The sequence below is a fragment of the Perognathus longimembris genome, chromosome 2 (genome assembly GCF_023159225.1).
Source record: "Perognathus longimembris pacificus isolate PPM17 chromosome 2, ASM2315922v1, whole genome shotgun sequence".
Lineage (NCBI taxonomy): Eukaryota > Metazoa > Chordata > Mammalia > Rodentia > Heteromyidae > Perognathus > Perognathus longimembris.
The window spans coordinates 61,156,134-61,174,744 of NC_063162.1; the positions used below are offsets into that span (position 1 = coordinate 61,156,134).

An 18,611-nucleotide genomic window follows, 5' to 3' on the forward strand; every position below is an offset into this window, starting at 1 on the left:
CTCAGGGCCTGAGCATTGTCCCTGGCTTCTTTCTTCTGCTCAAGGCTCGTACTCTACCACTTGAGCCACACCACCACTTCTGGCCTTTTCTATATATGTGGTGCTGAGGAATCAAACCCAGGGCTTCATTTCATGTGTACGAGAAGGCAAGCACTCTTGCCACTAGGCCATATTCCTAGCCCAGTCTTCCTGCCATTTTAGATGGATTCTTTCAAAACTCTTGTATTTCCCTCAGCTTTTTGTCTTCTCACCTTAAGTTTAGGGAAGAATTCAAAACCGCAAAGGAAATAAGCTATAAGTAACATGTGAAATATTCTAACATCAGCTCTGCCTAAAATGAAAGGAAGCTATGACAATTTTATATTCAGTAGCTCTGAACCTATTCCTTTCTTCACTTTTCCTCCACTGTTCCACTGTTCTTTCTCCTGAAATAGTTACTGGCAACCACTTAGATAACTCTATAACCCTTCCAGACCTGAGCTCATATGTTGCTTCTTTCAGGAAGTAATCTCCAGCCTCAAGTCTAGATAGACTATAAGCCCCAGGAAATTGGGACAAGTCTCTCTTTATACCAATTTATGCCATATATTGACCAAGTGACTAATGTGTAAGTCTAACCTTCCTTCTCCTGAGTGTGGCCTGAAAAAAATCAGATTGCCCAACTTTTTTTTTCTAAAAGGCATCTCAAATCACTGTTGAATATATATATAGTGGCTTAGTGGTAGAGTGCTTGCCTAGCATGCATGAACCCCTGGGTTTGATTCCTCAGCACCATAAACAGAAAAGGCTGGAAGTGGCACTGTGGCTCAAGTGGTAGAGTGCTAACCTTGAGCAAAAGGAAGCCTGGGGCAGTGCTCAGGCACTGAGTTCAAGCCCCAGGACTGGCAAAAAAAGAAAGAAAGAAATCTGTATTTCGCAGATCCAGTGGCTCATGCTTATAATCCTAGCTACTTCAGAGACTGAGATCTGAGGATCATGGTTTGAAGCCAGCCCAAGCAGGAAAGTCTCCAAAGACATTTGTATCTCCAATTAACTACCAAAAACAAACAAAAAAGTGGAGCTATGGAGCAAGAAGTAGAGTGTCAACCTTGAGCCAAAATGGTAAGGGACAGTGCCCAGGCCCTGAGTTCAAGCCCCAGTAGTAAATAATAATACTCATTTTTCTTTTTCTGACTTTATTCAATGATACAGTATGCTTATATAACAGCCTTTCTTCACAGCTGAGACCATATGGTCATCATTAGTGATTGTTATGAGGATAATTGATTCATTTTTGTTGAGTTGAACCAAACAATAGAAATTTTGACTCTTGGATCCAAATTTAATGTTTCTAGAAATAAATTGTCACATGGTTACTATAGTGGTTGGCTCTAATATAAAAAAGTCACGTAAAAATGAATAATTACCATTTGCTGGTTATTTTATGGACTGATTAATATAACAGCAATAAGCTTCTTTAAAAAAATCTAAAGAATAGTTGTTGGACTGTTCAGTGTGAAAAACGATTTTCACAAATAGATTAAAAAAAAACCAACCTCTGTAGATCTAGTTTGATCTTTGACTGTAAAGCCTGTATTTCTATGGAATGTGTAAACTTTGACATGAATATGTCTTTGTTCCAAACTCTTTCCTTCAGGTTATTATCGCACCGAAAAAGATAAGGGCACACAGTATGAACTATTTTTTAAGAAAGCAGACCTTATGGAATACAGACATGTGACCCTCTTCCGCCCTTTTGGACCTCTCATGAAAGTGAAGAGTGAAATGATTGACATTGCTAGATCAATCATTAACATCATTGTACCTCTTGCTGGAAGAACTGAAGCATTTGCACAGTTTATGCAGAACTTCAGGTAACTGACAGGGCTTCTGAATTTGACTAAGTTCTTTAAAAAAAAAAAAAGAAAAAAATCACATTTTGTGTAGACTGGTTTAATTCACTTCAGTGCATATGATTGCTTAGATTCTAGAATAATTTCATAGGCTTTAGGAGAATTTTATATTTTGGCCTTCTTTTTCTTAAAGCATATGTACTATATTGTGTTTCTTGATGGTTGGAGGTATGAAATATATTGAGGTTGATAATCATTAGAAGCTAATTTTGGTGACCTTTAAAAGTGTGTGAATTCGTTTAGGACAAGTTGAACTTATTGAAAAATCAATTGTATATCCAGGCACCAGTGGCTCATGCCTGTAATCCTAACTACTCAGGAGGCTGGCATCAGAGAATCGAGGTTCAAAGCCAGCCCAGGCAGGAAAGTCCAAGAGATTCTTACCTCCAGCTAACTAGCAAAAAGCCAGAAGTGGAGTTGTAGCTCAAGTAGTATAGTCTTGAGCTTGAAAGCTCAGTGACAGAATCCAGGTTCTGAGTTCAAGCCCCAAAACCAGCACAAAAAAAAATTAAGCATATCAAATCTAGTTCAAGGACAGTGTGTGTGCGTGTATGCGCGTGCGTGTTACCTGCGTGTGCCCATGTGTTGCCTGTGTGTATGTGTGCTGGTAGTAGAGCTTGAACTCGGGGCCTTGACACTGTCCCTTAGGTTTTCAATTTTTTTCTAATTTATTGTCAAAGTGATGTACAGAGAGGTTACAGTTTCATACGTTAGGCATTGGGTACATTTCTTGTACTGTTACCTCCTCCCTCCTCCCCCTTCCCCTCTCCCCCCATGAGTTGTTCAGTTGGTTTACACCAAACAGTTTTGCAAGTATTGCTTTTGTAGTCGTTTGTCTTTTTATCCTTTGTCTCTTGATTTTGGTATTCCCTTTCACTTTCCTAGTTCTAATACCAGTATATACAGTTTCCAATGTACTCAGATAAGTTACAGTGATAGTGCGGGTACAACCACAGGAAGGGGATACAAGAGGATCATCAACAATAGGTCCCTTAGGTATTTTTGTTCAAGGTTGGTGCCATTTGAGCCACACCTCTAGTTTGAGCTTGCTGGTGGTTAATTGGAGATTAGAGTCATACAAACTTTCCTGCTCAGGCTGGCTTTAAACCTCTTTACTCAGGTCTCAGTCTCCTTAGTAGCTAGGATTACAGGCATGAGCCAACAGTGCCCAACAATTTTAAGGATAATTTAAAGAATATTTTAAGAATAAGTGATATTTTCATGATTTTTACAATATTACTCCCAAACCACCATACCAGTCAAAATATAGAATACTGTTAGCTCCCAAGACAGTCCTCATCAGAACAATTTGAGTTTTACAGTTAAAATAGCCTAGAAACTTTAAAAAAATGGGAGAAAAGTATTCCATTTTAGGAATCAGAATATTTATGTTTTTCTCTTTCTTGACATTTCAGCTGGGTACTGCTAACTCAAACCTGTAATTGTAACAAACAGTACAAGAAATGTATCCAATGCCTAACGTATGAAACTGTAACCTCAGCTTGTACATCAGCTTGATAATAAAAATTTGAAAAACAAAAACAAAAACCTGTATTTGTAGCTACTCAGGCTGAGATCTGAAAGTCCCATTTATGCTAACCCAAACAGTTAAGTCCAGGAGACTCCTATCTTCAGTTAACCATCAAAAGCTAGAAGTGAAGGTGGAGTTCAAGGAGTAGAACACAGCTTTGAGCAACCAAGCTAAGGGACAGTGCCTGGGTCCTGGGTGCAAGCCCTAGACCACGCGCGCGCACACACACACACACACACACACACACACACACACACACACACCCCTCTTGTGTGGATATTTCAAAACATGGAAGTGTTAAAAACTTAAATGTTGTTCATTAAAGCAACTACTTGAGAAAAATAAGAGAACCGTATGAGAAACTATATGAGAAAAAGGATTGGGGTTTTTTGGGCTTAATTTACAGTTGCTACATGTTTTAAGCCCTAGACACACACACACACACACACACACACACACACACACACACACACACCCCTCTCGTGTGGATATTTCAAAACATGGAAGTGTTAAAAACTTAAATGTTGTTCATTAAAGCAACTACTTGAGAAAAATAAGAGAACCGTATGAGAAACTATATGAGAAAAAGGATTGGGGTTTTTTGGGCTTAAATTTACAGTTGCTACATGTTTTAATTAAGATACTAGCTTTAATGCTTTGTGAGCCCAGTCTTTATTCTCACAAGATTAATCAATACCATTCTGAACAGAATATCTTTTTATGCCATGCCATGTGTCTCTCTGTGTCCGTCTCCTGTCTCCGTCTCCTGTCTGTTCTCTGGTCACCATGGCATCCCACTTCAGCTCTCCATTGGAGCTTAATTTGTTTGTTAGTATTCTTTTTGTTCTTTCTTTCCTCTCTGGCCTTCGTGATTCTGTTTCCTAACTGTGTTAAGTGTGTTTGCTGGTGCAGGTCTTTGTAATTGACCTCCTGCAGACCACTAGTGCTCCAGTAAAGACTCCAAAATTTGACCTCTCCAAAAAAATAAAAATAAAAAATATCCTTTTTTGTATGTGAACTCAGGGCCTTGCTTTTTGTCCCTGAACTTTTGTGCTCAAGGCTACTGTTCTACAACTTAAGCCACAGCTCCACTTCGGGCTTTTGGGTGGTTAATTTGGAGATGAGTCTTGTGGACTATCCTACCCTGCCCCCCCCCCCCAAAAAAACCCCACAAACTTTGTGTGATTACATTTTTGAATGAATAGTTTTTCTTGAACAAACTTTTATTTTTTAATTCCATTAGGGATGTTTGTATTCATCAAGACAAGAGGATTCATCTCACAGTGGTGTATTTTGGTAAAGAAGGACTGTCACAAGTCAAGTCTATCCTAGAATCTGTCACAAGGTTGGTGAGTCATGTCCATAGGGAAGTTCTTGATAAATAATGATATTACGAGAATGAGAACTTCACTTTAGGCTGGGTGGCACAGACCTGTAATCCAAGTACTTGGGAGGCCAAGGTGGGAGGATCACAAGTTCAAGGCTGGCTTGGACTACATTGACCTTGTCTCCCCTCCTCCCCCAAAAAAGAATGAGGATTTCAGATGTTTGGAGTTCATTTTGAATAGCTGCTGTTTGAAAGTTGGCTGGTGGAGGAGGTAGAGATAGTAAACGTCTATGCCCCATGCCACCCTATCGTAGCTCATCTTCCCTTCCCTGTGCAGTGGGCAGCCTAGTGTGCTCAGCTCCTCTCCCTCAGCTCCCCTGCTGTGTACTTGCTGTTCTTTTCTCCTTTGTGAAGGTAACTTCCTGCCCTTTGATAATATCCTCTCCTTAGGTTGTCTTACTTGTAACCTTCCTTCCTTTTCTTTCTCAAATCCTCCCCCCACCCACAAATGATGCTCATCTCCCCCATCTTCCACCAGATTCTACAGTAGCTACTATTTCTGTTTCTGTCCTTTCTCAGCCAGATGTCACAGCGCAGTGGTGCAGAAGCAGCCCACATCATTGTACCTGGTACCTACTTGGGGCTCAGAGGTTTGAATGAGTGAGTTAGCTACTACATAACACTTTTTTCACTCTTTAGCTTTCAGTCTCTCCTTTGTAAATTGTGGGTCTATGGGATGACCTAACTACCAAATTCAGCCTTTTTCTGTCACCATCAATAGCTTTTTACACCAACCCTCTTAAAATAATCTTTTTTTCTCTCTCTTTTATCTGAGATCTAGACTCAAACTTGTTATCTAATACTTATTGCTTGTTATCAGGCGCCCTACTACCTGAACCACACCTCTAACCCCTATTAAAATGTTCTATGTTTGTAAAATGTGAATGTTTTAAGTGTACATATGTGGCAAATTATTAGATCCATTGTCTTCTAGTCATGTCCACTGGATCCTATGCTTGCTTTTTATGGCCATTCCCAAGTCCAGATCTGACCAGCCATGCTTGAACCATTCAACTAGCATTTGTTGAGGCCTGCCTACTGTGTTCCAGGTACTCTGCCTGGGAGCCACTGGTTGGGGTAGCTGGATAAAGAATAAGTGTGGCTGAGTCTGCCCCTGCCCTGTGGGTACCCTGACAGCCTTGATGTACATAATCAGGGCTCACCATCTTGACTGGCCCTCCTTTAGCTCTGAGAACCACAGTCTTCTATTCTTCACCTCTAATTCCCTCTGATAAATTATGTCCTGATTATATATCCCAAGACCTCTTCTCTGTCCCTTCCTTGCTACCCTTACCACCTAACCTCAGTTTCCCACCCCCCCTCCATTTCTTCCCCTTCTTTCAGTTGCCTACTCATTACCAATAATTGAATTGCTAAAGTTATCACTGTGTTGCCAAAACTCCTCTGTAGAGGAGTTTAACCTTGAGTTTGCTGAAGAAGAAGAGAAGCAGTATTGAAGAGGCTTGGATACATCCCAGAAATGAAAACATTATTACAACCAAATTTGGAGAGAAAAGCTTTGAGGTGCCAGGAACTAGAATAAGAGCCTTGAATATGTCTGTTTTCTTTGCAGACTGACTTGTACCACATGATGAGGAAAATGGCTGCTTGTAGCTCTGAGCTCACATCTTTGTCATCAGAGAAGAAAGCTTGCTCCCAGCTCCAGTTGAAAAAAAAGTTGGGGGTGTGTGCTTTCCCCCATCCTGAGCCAATCACTGTGGCACCATTTGAGCATGGTTGCCCCACTCTTAGGAAATTCCTGCAGAGTGAGGGACATTTGGGGGCTCCTTCTCCACACTGTGCTGGTTGTACAACATAGGAAAGGGCAGTTTCCCCTAAGAAGAGTGAGATTTCACAGGCTATGGGATGGGGAGTTCGTGGAGTTCCCTCTGGGCACTGTATGAGCCTTTGCTTCCATCTCTTCCCCTTATGCTTGCTGTGTTGTAATAGCAATCGTCCTCATATGTTTCTGTGTTCAGCATCTGTGTGCTCAAGGCTCTCCACCTTTAGTGTCTGGGCACTGGAGGGCTCAATAGGAAACATAGATGCTCCATACTTACCTGAGTCAGTGAGTCTGAGGTGAAGCTGAGAATTTGTATCCAACTCCTTGCCAGCAGGTTCCAGTGCTGTGGGTTTGAAGGCCTTACTGTGACAAGCATTTTCCTGGCAGAACACCCTACTGATTGATTCCTCCTTGCCTTCATAGTACTGACCAAGTCCTTTTAACCTGGCATAGAAGGTGCTTCTCTTATTCTTCCAACTTAAGAGTCCTGTGCTCCGATATTCTTACTTTCCTCATTTAGGGCCCCTTGGTTCCCATTTGAGAAATTTCCCTAAAATGTTGCCCGCTGTTTTACCATTTTGGTTTGGAGAATAAATATTTGACTTTTATACTCTTGAACCCCTGGATTCAGGATTTAAAAACCAAGGTATAACTCAAGTTCCACATCTGATATCTCTTAACTGCTCCAGACATAAGCAATTTTTTCCCCAGAACTTCTGTTCATTCATTTATTCAGCAAATTTTTATTGAGCTCCTGCTTTGTGAGGAGGACTCTGTTATGACAGTAATACACAGAACAGCATTCTTGGTCTCATAGAATGGAGAAGGGGACACCCCACTAAGCATACCTGAGGAGGAAGCTAGAGATTAAAGAGAGACAGGTGGGGCTACTTCCAGTGTGTGGGGGGGGTCCATCTGAAAAGGGGGCATTTAACAAAAAGACCTGCAGGAGGCGAGAGAAGAGTACCCTGCATGTCATTTTTTATGTGGAATACATTATTAGTCCCCTACTTCATGGCTGTTTTCCCATGTGTATATGTCTCATCTCCCCAGTGAGGTTTTTTTTTTTTTTTTTGGCCAGTCCTGGGCCTTGAACTCAGGGCCTGAGCACTGTTCCTGGCTTCCTTTTGCTCAAGGCTAGCACTCTGCCACTTGAGCCACAGCGCCACTTCTAGCCGTTTTCTGTATATGTGGTGCTGGGGAATTGAACCCAGGGCCTCATGTATACAAGGCAAGCTCTCTTGCCACTAGGCCATATCCCCAGCCCTCCCCAGTGAGTTTTTAAGATCTCAAAGGGCAGTAGTCCCTTGTAAATCTCATACCACCAGTATGTTGGGGCACCACCTCAATTTGGGGCATCTAGTGACTAGCCTCCTGATGATATGGTATACATGAATTATAAGCCAATTTATAATTCTGATGAAGGAAAAGTGTTAACTTTTAAGTGGGACTTACTGTTTGTTATATGTGCTTTCCTCATAGTGAGTCTAATTTTCACAATTACACCTTGGTCTCATTGAATGAAGAATTTAATCGTGGACGAGGACTAAATGTGGGTGCCAGAGCTTGGGACAAGGGAGAGGTCTTGATGTTTTTCTGTGATGTTGATATATATTTCTCAGCCGAATTCCTTAACAGCTGCCGCTTAAATTCTGAGCCAGGTGCGTAAAACATTAGTAGTTGAGCTTAGAGTATAGAGTGCAGCACAGTGCCAGCATGTCCTGTATGTTGAATCAAATTAATTTGAGTAAAGTAAGTTTTAATTAAGTCCTAAAACTTATTTTCTTGTTATACTAGGCACAGTGTAACTGTGGCAATTTATATCCTTTGTTTTCTTGGGGTCAGATTCCAATGGCTGAATTTGAAGCCAGATAAAGAAGTGCAAAGAGGTTTGTAGCACAGCTCACTGATGGACATACTGGGCTCAGTCCTATCAAAAAAAAAGAAAAAATGCAAAGGAATAGACATTTAGAAAATGACAAGGAGAAAGCAACTCCATTGATATGGAGATGTGAGAACCAGAAGTATTCAGCCTCAGGCAGATAGCACCCGCAGCTACATGCACACAAGGGCACATGTGCTGGGGTCTAGTGTTTGGATCCCAAAGTGCATTTTGAAACAGTTTACTATACTTTGCTTTATGTTGTATATATATTTTGGAAATGGATGAGCAGATGAAAATTTCATAAACCAAATGTTTATTAAATATAAAAAGTCTTCTGTATTAAAGAATGGCAACAGGAGAAAAAGTTCAGGGACTATATTATACAAGATGGTGGCTTGTTTTAATCATTTCATACAAAATATGCATCTATCAAAACCTTGTGCTACATTCCATAATATGAACACTTTCATCAATTAAACATAATTCTAAATAAAATTGTAGTAAACAATTTTTTGCATAGAAATCTTCATAGCATGCTAATTTGTATTGATCACTTTGACTAGTGAAAGCTGACAAGAGGCTTATGAGTAAATGTGGGTTAGGTTTGTTTTACTCCAGAGAACATGAAATTTAAAATGTAAGAGCTGAAAGAGACATATTTGCTCAGGTGGAAAGGATGTATTTACTATCTAGAAATCAATTGGCCTGGAAGTGAAGCTGAGCCATCCCAGAGGTAGTATTTGGTCTATAGTTGTACTTTGAAATTATTACTGTACTTTGGCTTATGCAGCAGATAAATGGGCTTAGACCAAGGTCCATGTGCCTGCTAGAGATCCTGTATTAAAAGATGGTGTGTCACACTCCAGCTTCTCGTCATGCTACCGTGCTGACTGAAGCCCTCCACTGAGGGGTGATGGCTAGCTAGGCTGAGGTCCCTTCAGTGCACACAGCTAGAATGATAAGAGCTATTATTCCACCTGTTTTTTTTTTTTTTTTGGCCAGTCCTGGGGCTTGGACTCAGGGCCTGAGCACTGTCCCTGGCTTCTTTTTGCTCAAGGCTAGCACTCTGCCACTTGAGCCACAGCGCCACTTCTGGCCATTTTCTGTATATGTGGTGCTGGGGAATCGAACCCAGGGCCTCATGTATATGAGGCAGGCACTCTTGCCACTAGGCCATATCCCCAGCCCCTGTTCCACCTGTTTTTAACCCTAACTTTCCCAAATCTTCTAGATCTCATTTCATACAAGTCTTCAGTTCTATATTTTAATTGTTCCTTATGTGTTAATGCATTGTACAGTATTCTTTAGATTTGCTGTGATTAATTATTGAGTTTGAAGTGTGGATTTAGCTGAAGTTTCTAAGTTTCTTGGTGACAGAGGTTAGCCTCTATTTCTCATTACTGATTAGGTAAAATAATGAATAATAAAGGATTCACCTAGTGAATAATAATACCTCTGTGTATCTATCTCCTCTAAATCAAAAGGAATAGACAGATACACTCTTTAGTCTGAATTTTTCTCAATTTTGCAGTTAGAGCTTTATAAGATGACCTATTGCTATATTAGAAAACCATTGTTATATCCATCAAATCAACAGGATATTCTGAAGCTTGAATAAAGTCTCAATAGATAAAATAATAAGCAATCTTTTATGGCTTGTGTGATAAGAACATGTATTTTTATTTATAGGTAAAAAGGTGTTCTATCCTGTGGTGTTCAGTCTTTATAATCCTGCCATCGTTTATGCCAACCAGGATATACCACCTCCCGTGGAGCAGCAGCTGGTGAGACTCTGACTTTATTGGAAGGGCTTTTCCTATATTCCTGTAGGTGTGTTGTGTAGATAGAAAATAGAGTTTCAATTAAAAAACAAGCATCAGTGGCCATGCCTATATTCCTAGCTGTCAAGAGGCTGAGATCTCAGGATCAAGGTTCAAAGCCAGCCTAGGCAGAAATGTCCCTGGGACTCTTATCTCCAGTTAAGAACCACCAGAAAACTAGAAGTAGAGCTGTGGCTCAAAGTGGTAGAGTGCTAGCCTTGAGTACAAAAGTTTAGAAACAGTACCTAGGCTCTGAGTTCAAGCCCCAGGACTAACACACATGCACATGTGCCACGCGCACGTACACACACACACACACACACACACACACACACAAACACCTGTTAAAAATACATTTCTCTGGGGCTGGGAATATGGCCTAGTGGCAAGAGTGTTTGCCTCATACACTTGAAGGAAGCTCTGGGTTCCATTCCTCAGCACCACATATGTAGAAAAGGCCAGAAGGGGCGCTATGGCTCAAGTTGGCAGAGTGCTATCCTTGAGCAAAAAGAAGCCAGGGACAGTGCTCAGGCCCTGAGGTCAAGCCTCAGGACTGGCAAAAAAAAAACCCAAAAAAATTTCTATTCAGGCACTGATGGATGTAATCCTAGCTACACAGGAGAGTGATATATGAGGATCACAGTTGGGAGCCAGCCCAGTCAGGAAAGTTTGTTAAGTGTAGCTGTGGCTCAAGTGGTAGAGTGCCAGCCTTGAGTGAAAAAGCCCTAGGACAAGCACAACATAAAACCCAATTCTATAGTTCTACCCCTAGTAAAATCAACCCTTAGTAAAATGCTTTTACTTTATTCCCTCAGAATTAAGTGGCAGTGGCAGGGGAAAAAGTTGAGGGCACAGAGGCAAAAGCTCATGTTCCAGAATGTGGAAATTATATAGCCCTTCCTTTCAGTAACATTTAAGGTAAAGTTAATAAATTTGAAATTAATTTTTAAAGCCTTACTAATTAAAACTACTCTGCTAAGTAAGAGGGAACAAAGGCCCATCAAAAACTATTTACTGTCAAAACTGTACTTACATAAGAGAATAATTTAGGTTTACAGAAAGGTTGCAAAGACAGTATCTTTTGTGGTACACTCAGTTTTTCTCAATGTTAGTATCTTATGTAACCATGGTATATTTATTAGAATTAAGAAATCAACATTGGTAAGTTACTGCTACTCGCACTTATAAGATAATTTCACCAGTTATTTCTATTAATGTTTTTTCTATGTTCTGGTCCAATGGTATTTAGTATAATCTTAACAAACTAAGAAGTCAGAGGGAAAACTATGAGAAAAGAAACAAAGATTGAAGCAGAAATTAATGAATTAAAAAAGGAGATTGAAATATTCTTTAAAAAAAAAAAAAAAAGAATGGGAAGTAGCGCTGTGGCTCAAAGTAATAGAGTACTAGTCTTGAGCCGAAGAGCTCAGGGACAGTGCCCAGGGCCAGAGTTGAGCCCCATGACTTCCCCCCCCCCCCAAAAAAAAACCCAAAAACCCGAATGATGCATAACAGGACTTTAGGAGGTGGGAACCAACGAGAGCAGGGAAGGGAGGGGTGAATATGATCAAAGTATAATTAAGCCCATTAAAAATTATTTGGGGGCTGGAAATGTTACTTAATGGTAGAGTGCACCTAGCACGCACAAAGCCCTGGGTTCGACTCCTCAGCACCACATAAACAGAAAAAGCCGGAAGTGGTGCTTGTGGCTCAAGAGGTAGAGTGCTGGGTGAAGGGGGAGACAGTAGAGACCAGGTGTGTGAAACAAAAAACTTCTTGTCAAATGGTATTTCCCACAGGTTTGGGTCAGCGACCTTACATTATGTAACTAAAACCAAACAACTACTCAACATATAAAGGTCAAAAGTAGACCTATCAGTGGATCACAATAGCTCAAAAGCTATGTATGTATGATCATATAAGACAAGGATAAGCAAACCCTATTGTCGACATTACATTTAAAGCCCTAGGCGAATTTCCTTTGGCATATGCCACGTGGCTACTGTATATGTTTTTGGTACACTGTGTATTGTATATATGTCTACCTGATCTAGGGAAGGGAAAGAATAACAGGGTGTAAGATATCACAGGAAATGTACACACTGCCCTATTAAGTAACTGTACCCCTTTTGTACAACACCTTGTCAAAAAAATTTAATTAATAAATAAAAATTTAAAAAAAGAAGTAGAGTGCTAGCCTTGAGCAAAAAGAAGCCAGTGCTCAGGCCCTGAGTTCAAGCCCCAGAACTGGCCAAAAAGAAAAAAAAAATTGTTTTAAAAAGGTATCAGTGGCTCACACCTGTAATCCTAACTACTCAGGTGGCTGAGATCTGAGGATCGAGATTCTAAGCCAACCTGGGCAGAGACTCTTTATCTCCAGCTAACCAGAAAAAAGCCAGAAATGGAGCTGTGGCTCAAGTGGTAGAACACTACCTTGAGCAAAAAAAGCTAAAGGACAGCACCCAGGCCCTGAGTTGAAGCCCTCGTACTGGCATTAAAAAGAAAAAACTAGGCTCTGGTGGCTCATGCCTGTATTCCTAGCTGCTCAGGAGGCTGAGATCTGAAGATTTTGGTTCAAAGCCAGCCAAGGAAAGTCCATGAGACTCATCTCCAGTTAACTCCCAGAAAGCCAGAAGCAGAGTTGTAACTCAAGTGGTAGAGTGCTAGTCTTGAGCAAAAAAAGTTCAGGGACAGCTCCCAGACCCTGAGTTCAAGCCCCAGGACCGGCACAAAAACAAAGCAAAGCAAAACTGACTAGATGGATTGTGTAGTATATTCAGTGGAAAGACCTTTCTGAAGTGGGTCTGTGGGAGGAGCCAGCTTGAGGCAGGGAAAAAGTGGATGGCTCCAGGTGAGGGCCCAGCTGTGGATCTCCTGAGGTGTTTAGAGTACAGTTAGGGTCCAGAGCTGCACTGGACTCCCAGAGCCTGTGGAGCCCCTGGGGGGAGCATTTGGAAGGAGAAGGCACTGTGTAGCTCCAGCAGGAGGCAGCTCATGAGGCTTTTCCAGCAGACAGGGTACATGATTTTGGCTGGGCACAGAACTGAGCTTGTGGGATCTGATGTAGGGACTGAGGGCAAGAACCGGTGGAAAGAGGGTGAGATTAGGACTCAGCTGTAGCTGTGGTGGGTTTGTGTGCTAACAGATAGCAAGGGGACCTACCCTATGTTGCTAGTTGGCAATATAATAGTCAAATATTACTAGTGTGGGTTAAGGAAAAGTTTTCAAAAGCCATATAGCTTTAAGAACAAAACAAATGACTTCTTTTCCCTTCGTTTGATAACATTGGAAGAATTTTTATTATTTTTTTATTTGTGCTGATACTTGGGCTTGAACTCAGGATTGGAGCACTGTCTCTCAGCTTTTGCACTCAGTGCTGGCCCTCTGTTGCTTGAGTTGCCACAGAGCTCTACTCTGGCATTTTGATGGTTAATTGGAGATAAGAATCTTAGGGACTTTACTGCCAAGGCTGTTTTTTTAACCAAGATCCTTAGATCTCAGCTTCCTAAGTAGCTAAGACTACAGGCATGAACTAAAGTACAAGGTCTTAATATTTATTTTTATTTATGCTTCCAATTTTATTCCTTCAAGAACATTGTATTTACAAAATCAGAAATGGTGTCGAGGGGCTGGGAATATGGCCTAGTGGCAAGAAGTGCTTGCCTCATATACATGAAGCCCTGGGTTTAATTCCCCAGCACCACATATACAGAAAACAGCCAGAAGTGGCGCTGTGGCTCAAGTGGCAGAGTGCTAGCCTTGAGCAAAAAGAAGCCAGGGACAGTGCTCAGGCCCTGAGTCCAAGCCAGGACTGGCCAAAAAAAAGAAAAAAGAAATGGTGTCGAATAGAAATATCAAATGGCTGTCTTGCTTTAGTTCTTTGCACCAGATTATATTTTGACTAAAGAGAGAGTCCAATATTTATAGCCTTATTTAGGCTCTAAGTAAGCTGGGTGTTGGGGATGCATGCTTATAATCCCATTTCTTAGGAGGCAGAGGCATAAAGATCTTGAGTTCTAAGCCAGCCAAGGCTACATAGGAGTTTCAGTTCAGACTCAGCTATATAGTGACCTCAAAAGGGAGGCAGGTAATAGGGCAGTAACTCCATGGCAGAATACTTTTCTAGCATTCATGAGGGCCTGGGTTCAATAGCCAATCCTGGGGAAAAAAGGTAAGAGGGTTCTACCACTAAAATTTTGTTCCTGTAGATTCACCTACTTATTCATCAACAAACATATATTGAAAGTAGCTGTTCTGGGTGTTAGGGTGTTATAGAAATCAATGACCAGGATCTCAAAAGTCCTATCAGGGAGTTTCACATTCTAGAAGGGGAAGAAATGCTCTCTAAAAAAATAAGGGCAAAGGGAATGCATCTGTCATCAGTCAACTCCAACCTGACAGAGCCCTCAAGCCTACCTAGTCATTTCTCTTTTTGAATCTGTTCTCCCATCCTGCATAGCAGCCTTCTCAGACTATCCCTACTCTTGTCCATCCTTGTCTCCCCTACAGTCCCTGACATCCCTGCTGTCCACAGAAATGTCCCTGTTTTTATTTGTGTTTCTAGATTGCTTAGAAACCTGCTCCAAGTTGTTTCACTCTGGGCCAGCCCTTCCCCTGACTAGGTCTCAGAGAGTGGCACCACCCCCCTGGCTCAGGACAGCAGCCTGCTCTTATTCTTGGTCACCCCTCCTCCCACTTCCTGCCACACCCTTTGAGGTACTTGCTGACTTCTATCTTTGTCCTGAATATTTGTCTTATCCATCCATCTCTCCTTTTTTTTCTGCATATACCCCAATAATCCTCCAGCTTTCCATTCCTAGTTATAGCTATTGCCTCTGGCCTCTGATCTTGCCCTTTCTAATCTATTCTCTATTCTCCATCCAGAGTGATTTTTCTAGAAATACCTCATTTTTCCAGCTCTTCAGAGAAGTATAATGTCTGTCTGAATAAAGCCCAAAGTACATGACCTGCCATATAGGTTTTCTGTGGTATCCTTCTAGGCCAGGGGCCAGCAGCTATAATTTCTAGTCCAGGTCTACCCATCTATCTACCTTGTCTTATAGCCACGAGTTAAGAACTATACTCATATCCATTCACTGGTGGCTCATGCCTGTAAACTTAGCAACTCAGGAGGCTGAGATCTCAGGATCACCACAGTTCATAGTCAGCCTGGGCAGGAAAGTCTTAAGAGACAGTTATCTCCAGTTAACCAGTAAAATGTCAGAATGGAGGTATGACTCAAGTGGTAGAACACTAGCCTTGAGAAGAAAAAAAAAAAAGCTAAGCAACAGCACTCAGGCCCTTAGTTCTTGTCTGAGCCTGGTGTGGTGGCTCACACCTGTAACATAGCTACTCAAGAGGTTGAGATCTGAGGCTCATGATTTGAAGCCAGCCCATGCAGGAAGTTCCAATTAGCCCGCAAAAGCTGTAAGTGGAGGTATGGCTCAAGTGGTAGAGTGCCAGCCTTGAGTGAAAAACTAAGAGTCAGGCCCTAAGTTCAAGCCCCAGGGCCCCCACCCCAACACAAATGTCCTGTCTGGCTCTTTACAAAAAAGTGTGCCAGTACGTAGTGTTTCAGATATGACTACCAAAAAGCCTGAAGTGGAGCTGTGACCCAAGTAGTAGAGCACCAATCTTGAGTGAAAATGCTCAGGAACAAGTGTCCAGGCCTTGAGTTCAAGCCCTAGGACATGCACCCATCAGGAGGAGGCAGGGACATGAATTCTTAGTCTGTGTGCAGTATGGAATGCATGTGTGCCCCTCGAGGCCAGGTCTGCACTATCGTTCGGTAACCTCAGCTTCCTCAACATGGGGCTTGAACTCAGTGAAACTGCAGCGGGTTAAAAATCTTGTTCTTCACTTAACAAAATGAATGCCAGGAAGCTAAAACATGGTGTGGGGTGGTATAGCTGAGAGAGGGAGGTGGATGAATGGTGAAAGGGTGAGCAAATACAGTCAGTGTAATTATATTCAGTGTAAAAGTTGAAGTATATAACTTGAGGGTATGGATGAGAGATGGAGGAGAATAATGAAGGGTGACATTGATCAAGATGACTATAGTCATAAATTGACTTGTAGAATTGAAACCCCTTTGTACAACTACATAAAATTTGTTCATGTGGATAACTATATTTTTGTTTTATAAGGATTTAATAACATAGGTACACATGAGCTGTCTGAAAATAATTTATTGATAGTAATTTAATGATTAAATTGATTTTATTTTCTTAAGGTTCACAAAAAGGATTCTGGGTTTTGGCGAGATTTTGGATTTGGAATGACTTGTCAGTATCGATCGGACTTCCTGACCATTGGTGAGTATACCTTATATTTAAGTAATGGACTTTATTTGCCTACTTTAGATGCTACCATATTTTCTAAAAGGTATCAGGTCTGACTATTCTACTAAGTTATAAATGCCTGGGATTAATTCTAGAATTCTAAAAGGCAAAATGAGCTTATAATGAATTGGCAACAATGGAGTCACAAAGATAAAAATTATAACATAGTATTCACTAGTTTCTTTAAAATCAAAACACTGTTATTAATGTATTATTATTAGGGTATCATTAGTGATTAATGCTTACCTTTAAGATATATTTAGGGCCAGATACTCATGCCTGTAATCTTTATCTACTTAGGAAGATAGATTTTAGGATTGAAGTTCAGAGTCAGCGCAGGCAGGTAAGTCTGTGAGATTATCTCCAGTTAACCACCAAAAAGCTGGAAGTAGAATCATCTCTCAAATGGTAGAGCATCAGCCTTAAACAAAAAAAGCTAATGGACCCTGCCTAGGCCCTGAGGTCAAGCCTTAGTACCAGTGCAAAAAAAAAAAAAAGAACTGTTACTTTTGACAAACACCTGACATGTTACTATATTTGCAGTTGTTTGAAATAATCTTGGATTATCTAGTTTAAGGAATTTCATTTTTTTTATTTAGAGATGAACCTTTGTTTAATTTTCTATTGAAAAGTCCCAGTATTGAAGACAAAGGAAAAAAGAGCTGTTCTTTCTAGCTCTGATTGAAGCTCCCTGCTTGAGAGCTCAGAATTACCCATCTGTAAACCCAAAGATATGGTGAAGAGTCAGGTCTGGTCTTTCTCTCCACAAGAGCTCTGTCTCCCCGCCCCAAGCTAAGTAATTCAGTTACAGAGGCTGGAGCTGAATATCAGATCTCTTGAGTCATTTAGTGCATGGTAAAGTCATATGATATGCCTGTGTGCATTCAGCCACATTCATTTTTATAATGTGCTACTATTTAGGAAATCCCCCCAACCTTATCTCTGTATCATAATAACTGAATAATAGAAGATGAGGAAATGATAATAAAAATAATAGTAAGTACAATTAACTCCCTAATATTGGGCCTATTAAAAAAGTAAGGATTCAACTGGGCACAATGGCTCAGCCTTTAATCTAAGCTACTGAGGAAACTGAAGATCTGAGAATCATGGTTGGAAGCCAGATGGGACAGGAACCTCCATAAGATTCTTATATCCATCCAGCTAACTACCAATAAAACAGAAGTGGAAGCCAGGGGCTGGTGGCTCACACCTGACATCCTAGCTACTCAAGAGGCTGAGATCTGAGGATCGAGGTTCCAAGCCCACCTGGGCAGGAAGCTGTGAAGCTCTTAGCTCCAATTAACCACCAGAAAACCAGAAGTGGTGCTATGGCTCATCCCCGTGACCAGCAACAACAAACAAACAAAAAAAAACAGAAGTAGATGTGGCTCAAGTGTAGAGCACCAGCCTTGAGCAAAAAAGCCCAAGGACAGTGCCCAGGTGTCGGGCTCGAGTCGCCTTCCCTGGCGTGGGGATCGAGGCTCAGCTAGGTTTCTCACCACCCCCTTTTCTCACCCTCTCTCCTGGTCACCCGGCCGGCAGGTAGCCAGGATGGGGCGGAGGAGTCAGTACTGACCTAACGAGAACGCTTACCCACCTCCTTACCGGTAAAGAAAGCCAGGCATATGCGAGTCTCGGAGAAGCTTCAAGAGCAATCTGATTTATTAAGGCGGGGGTAAAGGGAAATGATAGCAAGAGAAGGCGATCGGCCAGGACGCCGATAGGCTGAGAGCTATCACATGATCCCCTCTTGAGCTAACATCACTCGAAAGCGCCCAGCCAGGGCGAGACAGGGAGGCGCCTGGGCTGGCAAGAGAGTTGGGGGCTGGGTGCAAAGCCGGTTCTTCTGGTTCCGGACCCAGAGAACCGTAGCCTGCTTCCTCATTCCCCTAGGGCTTGGGGGAAGGGTGTCAAGTCCCCCATCAATTCCAAAGGCTGGATCCCAACACCCAGGTACTGAGTTCAAGCT

General features: G+C 41.6%; 1 protein-coding gene across 5 annotated transcripts in view; it reads left to right on the plus strand.

Annotated features, from left to right (window-relative positions):
- The window catches only part of Csgalnact2 (chondroitin sulfate N-acetylgalactosaminyltransferase 2), a 55,440-nt gene that overhangs the window by 16,723 nt on the left and 20,106 nt on the right, over positions 1-18,611 (plus strand). For 3 of the 5 annotated variants that reach the window (XR_007209969.1, XM_048339245.1, XM_048339247.1), the window contains exons 3-7: positions 1,637-1,853; positions 4,667-4,768; positions 8,076-8,254; positions 10,168-10,262; positions 16,531-16,612. Coding sequence is in view for 3 of the 5 variants with exons in the window: in XM_048339245.1 (XP_048195202.1) it covers positions 1,637-1,853; positions 4,667-4,768; positions 8,076-8,254; positions 10,168-10,262; positions 16,531-16,612 (675 nt within the window). In the remaining 2 variants the exon portion in view is untranslated. Of the gene's footprint in view, positions 1-1,636; positions 1,854-4,666; positions 4,773-6,383; positions 7,475-8,075; positions 8,257-10,167; positions 10,263-16,530; positions 16,613-18,611 lie in introns of those variants that run through there. The other 2 variants (XR_007209970.1, XM_048339248.1) reach the window with 2 other exon arrangements.